This window comes from Sminthopsis crassicaudata, chromosome 6 (genome assembly GCF_048593235.1).
Source record: "Sminthopsis crassicaudata isolate SCR6 chromosome 6, ASM4859323v1, whole genome shotgun sequence".
In the NCBI taxonomy this organism is placed as follows: Eukaryota; Metazoa; Chordata; class Mammalia; order Dasyuromorphia; family Dasyuridae; genus Sminthopsis; species Sminthopsis crassicaudata.
In genome coordinates, this window is record NC_133622.1 from 252,481,893 (window position 1) to 252,490,686 (window position 8,794).

The following is an 8,794-nucleotide window of genomic DNA, read 5'->3' on the forward strand; positions in this document are numbered from 1 at the left end:
TGGATTCCGAAGGTATAAGTAACCTGGGTAGATAGACAGTAGTGCAAACAGTTTATATTCAATTCCCAGTGTTCCTTCTTTGGGTGTAGTTGTTTCTGTCCATCATTGATCAACTGGAAGTGAATTGGATCTTCTTTATGTTGAAGATATCCACTTCCACCAGAATACATCCTCATACAGTATTGTTGTTGAAGTGTATAATGATCTCCTAGTTCTGCTCGTTTCACTCAGCATCAGTTGATGTAAGTCTCTCCAAACATCTCTGTATTCATCCTGCTGTTCATTTCTTACAGAGCAATAATATTCCATAACCTTCATATACCATAATTTATACAACCATTCTCCAATTGATGGACATCCGTTAATCTTCCAGTTTCTAGCCACTACAAAAAGAGCTGCCACAAACATTTTGGCACATACAGGTCCCTTTCCCCTCTTTAGTATTTCTTTGGTATATAGGTTCAGTAGTAGCACTGCTGGATCAAACGGTATGCACAGTTTGATAACTTTTTGGGCATGGTTCCAAATTGCTCTCCAGAATGGCTTGATTCTTTTGCAACTCCACCAACAATGCATTAGTGTCCCAGTTTTCCCACATCCCCTCCAACATTCATCATTATCTTTTGCTGTCATCTTAGCCAATCTGACAGGTGTGTAGTGGTATCTCAGAGTTGTCTTAATTTGCATTTCTCTGATTAATAATGATTTGGAACACTCTTTCATATGAGTGGATATAGTTTCAATTTCATCATCTGGAAATTGTCTGTTCATATCCTTTGACCATTTATCAATTGGTGAATGGTTTGATTTCTTATAAATTAGAGTCAGTTCTCTATATATTTTGGAAATGAGACCTTTATCAGAACCTTTAATTGTAAAAATATTTTCCCAATTTGTTACTTCTCTTCTAATCTTGTTTGCATTAGTTTTGTTTGTACAAAAGCTTTTTAATTTGATGTAATCAAAATCTTCTATTTTGTGATCAATAATGAGCTCTAGTTCTCCTTTGGTCATAAATTCCTTCCTCCTCCACAGGTCTGAAAGGTAGACTATCCTCTGTTCCTCTAGTCTATTTATGATCTCATTCTTTATTCCTAAATCATGGACCCATTTTGATCTTATGTTGGTATATGGTGTTAAGTGTGGGTCCATATCTAATTTCTGCCATATTAATTTCCAGTTTTCCCAACAGTTTTTTTGAAATAATGAATTTTTATCCCAAATGTTGGTATCTTTGGGTTTGTCAAACACTAGATTGCTATAGTTGTACCCTATTTTGTCCTGTGTACCTAATCTGTTCCACTGATCGACTAGTCTATTTCTTAACCAATACCAAATGGTTTTTGTGACTGCTGCTTTATAATATAGCTTTAGATCAGGTATAGCTAGACTTTTTTTTCATTAATTCCCTTGAAATTCTCGACCTCTTATTCTTCCATATGAATTTTGTTGTTATTTTTTCTAGGTCATTAAAATAGTTTCTTGGGAGTCTGATTGGTATAGCACTAAAAAAATAGATTACTTTTGGGAGTATTGTCATCTTTATTATATTTGCTTGGCCTATCCAAGAGCAATTAATGTCTTTCCAATTATTTAAATCTGACTTTATTTTTGTGGCAAGTGTTTTGTAATTTTGCTCATATAATTGCCCAGGGCTATTTTGTGCAAATGGAGGGACTTGGGGAAAGAGAGGGAAGGTCAGAGAAAGACTGGGAAAAAAATTGGAGAGCTGCAGAATGGAGCTGGTGAAGGCAGGGGAGAAGCTTGGAACAGCGGGCAGGAGCCAGGAGCACAAGGTCTGAGGGGCCAGGCTAGGAAGCTTGAACTTGTAGAAGCTAGGGAGCCTACAAAGTAACTAGGCAGCACACAGGGAGAGCAGTAGACCTGGAGTAAGGAATAACTAAATTCAAATTCGACCTCAGACAATTACAGCACTTGATCTATAGGTAAGTCACTTATCCTATGTTTGCCTCAATTTTCTCAATTGTAAAATGTGAGTAATAACAGTGCCTACCTCACAGAGTTGTCATAAGGAACAAATGAAGTAATATTTGTAAACCAATTTTACATAATGTCTGAAATATGGTAGGCACTCAATAAATGTTTGCTTCCTCCCTTTTAGAGCTGAGGAAACAGACCGAGAGAGATTAAATGACTTGCTTAGGTTTACCCAGCATTTGAGGGATTGAGAAAAATCTCAGCTCCCATCTTGCTGTCTTCAAGTCCAGAGCTCCATACACTGCTCCGTCTATCAATAAGACAACAAATAGAAATTAAGAGAATGATCATAGATAAACAGAAAAGTATGGTTTTTTGCAGATGATATGATGATATATTTAAAGGACCCTAGAGAGTTAACTAAATTAACTAAAAATTGACTTCTAAAAAAATTTCAATGAAAGTATTTATTTTTCAAGTTATATAACACTTTTTTACATTTGTTTTCAAAACTTTTGAGTTCCAGATTCTTCCTCTTATTTACAGCCCATCTCCATTAAGAAATTACATGTGAATATGCAAAACTTTTCCATAAAAATCATGTTGTAAAAGAAAACACAGCTCTTTCACCCTAATTTAAAAAAAAAAAAAAAACCTTCAAGAAAAGTAAAGTTTAAAAGAGAGACAGAGAGAGGAGAGAATGCTTCAATCTGTATTCAGACACAATCAGTTTCTTCTCTGAATTTTGATAGGATAAAAAATTAATTGAAATAATAACTCTAGTAAAGTTGTAGAATGTAATAATAAATCCATATAAATCATCAGGATTACTGTATATAGAGTCAATAAAATCCAAGAAGAAAATCTAGCAAGAGAAATTCTTTTTTTTTTTTTTTTTTTGAGGCTGGGGTTAAGTGACTTGCCCAGGGTCACACAGCTAGGAAGTGTCAAGTGTCTGAGACTAGATTTGAACTCGGGTCCTCCTGAATTCAGGGCTGGTGCTCTATCCACTGCGCCACCTAGCTGCCCCAGCAAGAGAAATTCTAATCAAAATTCTATAGAAGTAATAAAATATTTAGGAATGTTATCTATTAAGATGTACCCAGTAGCTATATGCCTGTAACTATAAAGTGCTCTTAGCAGAAATAAACACAAACTTAAACAAATGGAAGAAACATTAGTTACTAATGGGTGGATTAAGCCAATATAATAAAAACAATAATTTTAAATAAGTTAATTTGCTTATTCTGGGCTGTACTAAGAAAAATACCAAAAGAATACTTTGTAGACCTAGAAAAATAATAAGAAAAATCATATGGAGCAAGAAAAGCTTAAGACTCTCAAGAATAATAATGAAAAAAGTGGAAAGGGAATCTGTCATTACCACATTTCAAATTGTATTACAAAGCAGTAATCATTAAAAATCATTTGATGGGGGCACCGGGTGGTGCAGTGGATAGAGCTCCCTGAAAGTCAGGAAGACCTGAGTTCAAATCTGCTCTCAGACATTTAATACTTCCTAGCAGTGTGTTCCTAGGCAAGTCACTTAATCCCAATTGCCTCAGGGGGAAAAAATCGGTTGATACTAGCTAAAAAAATGAGAGAGGAAAGTCCATCATTGGAACAGATTTAGTTCACACAACACCACACACTAAAATAGGCTCTGAATAGACAAGGTGCTTAAACATCAAAAGTCATATTATCTTTCTTCTTTCATTTATTTATTTTGATTTTGTGTTTTGAAATCTCTTTCCATTTTGTCCCTCCATCACACATAGAGAAGACTAGTGATTATAAATTAATAACATTAAATTAGAGGAGCAAGAAATACATTTTAGGAGGGATTTATGGAGAGGGCAAGAGTTCATGAATACATAAAAAGGGATCACAGAAGATAAAATGGACAATTTTACGATATAAAATTTGAAAAATATTTGCAAAAAGAAATCTAATCATGAAATTAGAAGGGAAATAGGCAACTGGCAAAAAAAAAATCCCTACTTTTTCTGATAAAGGTCCAATATCCAAGATATATAAGGAATTGATTCAAATATATAAAACTCAGAGCCAGTCCAGAGCTAATAAATGGTAAAAGGACATAAACAGGTAGTTTTCAGAGGGAGAAATCCAAGCTAACCACATGAAAAAAAAAGTTCTAAATCATTAATTAGAGAAATGCAAATTAAAGCAATTTTGAAGTTTCATCTCACATATATCAGGTTGACAAAGATGTCAAAAGAGAAAAATGGCAAATGTTGGAGAGGTTCTGGGAAAATGGCCATATTAATACATTGTTAATGAAATTGTAAATAGGACTAGCTATTTGGAACAGTGTCTCTAAAGTTACTAAAGTTTGTATTCCTTTTCCCTAACTCACCTATCTTTTTTAATAGCTTTTTATTTAAAAGATATATACAAGATACAATTTAACATTGACAATTGCAAAACCCTTTGTTCCAACTCTTCCTTCCTTCCCCCCAACCCCTCCCCAGGTGCCAGGTTAACTAATACATGTTAAATATGTTAAAGTATAAGTTAAATACAATATATGTATACATGTCCATACAGTTATTTTGCTGCACAAAAAGAATCTGACTTTAAAATAGTGTACAATTAGCCTGTGAAGGAAATCAAAAATGCAGGAGGAGAAGAATAGAGGGATTGGGAATTCTAGGTAGGCTCACCTATTATTGATTGATAATTCTTGATAACTTCTTTTCAAGATCATTAAAAAATTTATTTGTTTGGTCAAATGATATAAATAGACAATTTTCAGATGATGAAATTGAACCTATTTCTATTCATATGAAAGAGTGTTCCAAATCACTATTGATCAGAGAAATGCACTTTAAGACCACTCTGAGATACCATTACACACCTGTCAGATTGCTAAGATGACAGGAAAAGATAATGACAAATGTTGGAGGGGATGTGGGAAAACTGGGACACTGATGCATTGTTGGTGGAGTTGTGAAAGAATCCAGCCATTCTGGAGAGCAATCTGGAACTGTGCCCAAAAAGTTATCAAACTGTGCATACCCTTTGTTCCAGCAGTGTTACTGCTAGGTTTATATCCCAAGGAAATACTAAAGAAGGGAAAGGGACCCACAGGTGCAAAAATGTTTGTGGCAACCATCTTTGTCATGGCCAGAAACTGGAAATTGAATGAATACCCATCAATTAGAGAATGGTTGAATAAGTTGTGGTATATGAATGTTGTGGAATATTCTTGTTCTGTAAGAAATGACCAGCAGGATGATTTCAGAAGGGCCTGGAGAGAGTTACATGAACTGATGTTGAGGGAAGTGAGCAGGACCAGGAGATCATTATACACGGTAACAACAATACTATATGAGGATCAATTCTGATGGACGTGGCTCTCTTCAACAATGAGAGGATCCAAATCAGTTCCAATTGATCAATGATGAACTGAACCAGTTACACCCAGAGAAAGAACACTGAGAAATGAGTGTGGAACACAACATAGCATTTGCACTCTTTCTGTTATCATTTGCTTGCTTTTTGTTTTTCTTCCCAGGTTATTTTTATCTTCTTTCTAAATCCGATTTTTCTTAAGCAGCAAGACAACTGTATACATATGTGTACATATATTATATTTAACATATCCTTTAGCATATTTAACATGTATGGGACTACCTGCCATCTAGGGGAGGGCGTGGGGGAGGGAGGGGAAAAGTTGGAACAGAAGTTTTTGCAAGGGTCAATGTTGAAAAATTACCCGTGTATATGTTTCGTAAATAAAAAGCTATAATAAAAAAATGATTTGTCTCTCTTTTGGTTCAAGTAAATGGATCTAGGATGCAAAGAGAGAGAATAGAAAAATAGCTCAAACTATCATGAATGTTAAAATACACAAACTCTTCAGAGTCACTTGTGACTTGCCCAGAATCATATAGCTAGGAAGTGTTAAGTGGCTGAGGCTGGATTTGACTCGGAACTTCCTCCTTCAGGGCTGGTGTTCTGTCCACTGTGCCATCTGGCTTTGCCCCAGAGAGGTCATGGTTGGAGAAATGGAAGCGCAGGAGAGTGAATGACTACTTGTCCACTCTCACACTCTCATAAAGTCGGGATTTGAATTCATGTCCCAGGGTCCTACTTCCCAAGTTTTGCTGATTTTGATTGAATCTGTGATTTCACTGGTATAGGGACCTTCTAGAGTAGAAGCCCTCTACCAGCACTGATTGGCACCTGATCCGCAATTGGCCACAGGACCCGGAGACTGATTTGTGTGTACATGTGTTTATGATGTTGCTGTATGACCAGGTGTTTTGTGTACAGAGTGTGATTTGTATGATGAGTGGCGTACAGGTATCATCAAGCTGAAATCATGAAGAAAGTCCTCTTGTTGAAGTCACAGAGGATGGAATGTAGTAGGCTGAGAAAACTGAGAGTACTCGATTACTGTGGAATTTGTAACATTCAAGTATGCAGTTTGGTCCATGCTCTGAACATCTGACTGATCCCATTGCCTTTCCCTGATTGATTGGTCACAACCTCCCAAAGAAAGCTCATGAGTTTGGTCCTAATGCAGTGAGAGATAAACCCTGAAGGATCAGTTGGGTGTTACCATGAGGAAAACCCACAAAAATTGGCCAGTTTGATGTGTTTTCTTGGATCTCAACTGATTTTAATGATTGTAGCCTTAATACATGGCATGGGGAGTGGCCCAGAGTAGGTGCTTGGTAAATGTTTGCTGCGGCTCATGAGATGTGTCACCAGTGCAGGAACCGTGGGCAGGCGGTATTTATGGAAAAGGGGAGACTTCTCAGTAGAAACCAGAGGACCAGGAAGGCAGGATCCCCCTTCTAGATGATGACAGTCCAGCAAAGCTGTGAGAACCCCAGGATGGTAAGGGGAGGCAATCAATCAATATTTATTATCATGTACGGGTCGCCTCCTTGTCTGCAGGAGGAAGATGCTCTTCTGGAATGCAGATCCAGGGATGAATTCTGACCAGCTGTCCTGTTCTGGACATTGCTTTCAATCTTGCCCTCCCTGCCCGGCCACTCCTGCCCCACTTCCTGTCGAGGACATCCGGACTACTGTCCCCGTCCCCTGCAGACACGCAACTTTGGTGTCCTTGGAGACTTTTCACTTACCCTGCCCCCACAGAAGCAGCCTGTGGCATCTGCACTCCCTTAGTCCAGCTGACCCCTGACCCCAGAGTGGACGGAGGTCGACTGCCAATAGCTGACTTTTCTTTTCTTTTTCTTTCCTTCTTTCTTTGCTCCCTTCCTCCCTTCCTTCCTTCCTTCCTCTTCTTTCTTTCTTTCTTTCTTTCTTTTCTTTCTTTCTTTCTTTCTTTCTTTCTTTCTTTCTTTCTTTCTTTCTTCTTTCTTTCTTTCTTTCTTTCTTTCTTCTTTCTTTCTTTCTTTTCTTTCTTTCTCTCTCTCTCTCTCTCTCTCTCTCTCTCTCTCTCTCTCTCTCTCTCTCTCTCTCATCTCTCTCTCTCTCTCTCTCTCTCCCTCTCTCTCCCTCCTCCCTCCCTCCCTCCCTCCTCTTCCTTCCTTCCTTCCTTCCTTTTTCTCTCTCTTTCTTTTTTAAAAATGATAGCTTTTTATTTTCAAAATACATGCACAGATAGCTCTTGGTATTCACCCTTGCAAAACTCTGTGTACAGTCTCGCTGCTGCCAGGCCGGGATCCCGCTCCTGCCACCTTCCCTCAGCCCTCAGCTCCCGTGGGTCTCTGCGGCCGCTCTGACATCCCCCTGCTGATCGTTCCTTCCAGAACAGAATGTTCCACACACCACACTGTTCTCCCCCCCCCCCCCCCCCCCCCCCCCCCCCGCACTTTCCAGTTTCTGGCCGCTACAAAATTTGTTCCCCTCCTTTCCGGGCCTCCTTGGGATATGAGACGGACAGTTCCTTTAGACGCGTTTGCCTTGGTTCCCGGAGCGGACATTTCTAAGGCCCCTCGCTTTCTGCACGTGACCTGCACTGGAGGCCACTACGATTATCCCCATTTAGCTCCTGACGCTCCCAAGCGGCCACATAGTAGCGTAACCTTGGCTCCAACCCTCATTTTCCGCCACCAGATGTAAACCAGGCGCCGGCGGGGCGGAGGGAGGAGCCTCAGAGCGCAGGCGCGAGCACCAGCCGGGGAGCCCACACGACCAGGAGCGGGAGGCCGTACTACAATTCCCAGAAGGGCCCGGGACAGAACGGCGCGGCGCGGGGGACGGACGCCAGGCGTGGAGGCGGAGCCTCGCGGCCCCGTGACGCCAGCGCGCGCTGCTGCGTGTGACGTTAAACTCCTGCGCCGGGGCCCGGCTTCTGCCTGTCCGCGGGAGCGAAGGTGACAGCAGGAAGGTCCGCGCCTTGGGAGGCAGCGGGCGCTGCGAAACCTCGGTCCTCCCTCCCGCCGCCCGCGCTCCCCTCTCCGGCCCGCACCATGCTGGCGGCGCAGCGGCTTGTGCGGGGGGCGCTCTCCCCAAGGAGTCTGGCCCGGCTCACCTTCCAGGAGGGCGGGGACGGTGAGTCCGTCTCGCTGGGTCTAGAGGGGCGGGGGCGGGGCCGCGGGGGCGGGGCCGCGGGGCGGGTGTGGCCGGGGGCGGAGTCCCTGGGGTCTGGGAGTGGGGCAGGGGCGGGGACTTACTGGGGGGAGCTTGGGAGAGGGGCGGGGCTTGGTGCTGCTCTGGGACCACAGGCAATGGGGGCGGGGGCGGGGGCAGTGAGAGGGCTGAGCACCCCCCCCCCCCCCCCCCCCCCCCCCCCCCGTCACTCAGCCCAGCCTCCGTTTTCCCATCTGCACAATGGACTGGGCGGAGGTGTGGCCGTCATATGACGTCAGCTTTGGAAAGTGAACCCCGAAATGCCACCTGAGCCCGTTTATTT

The 8,794-nt window shown here is 41.7% G+C and overlaps 1 protein-coding gene across 1 annotated transcript in view; it reads left to right on the forward strand.

Annotated features, from left to right (window-relative positions):
• Positions 1 to 8,199: 8,199 nt before the first annotated feature.
• The window catches only part of NDUFV1 (NADH:ubiquinone oxidoreductase core subunit V1), a gene marked incomplete in the record, with an annotated part of 2,665 nt that continues 2,070 nt past the window's right edge, over positions 8,200 to 8,794 (forward strand). Inside the window, 1 exon segment of the mRNA XM_074276501.1 lies at positions 8,200 to 8,422. Coding sequence (XP_074132602.1) covers positions 8,352 to 8,422 — 71 coding nt within the window.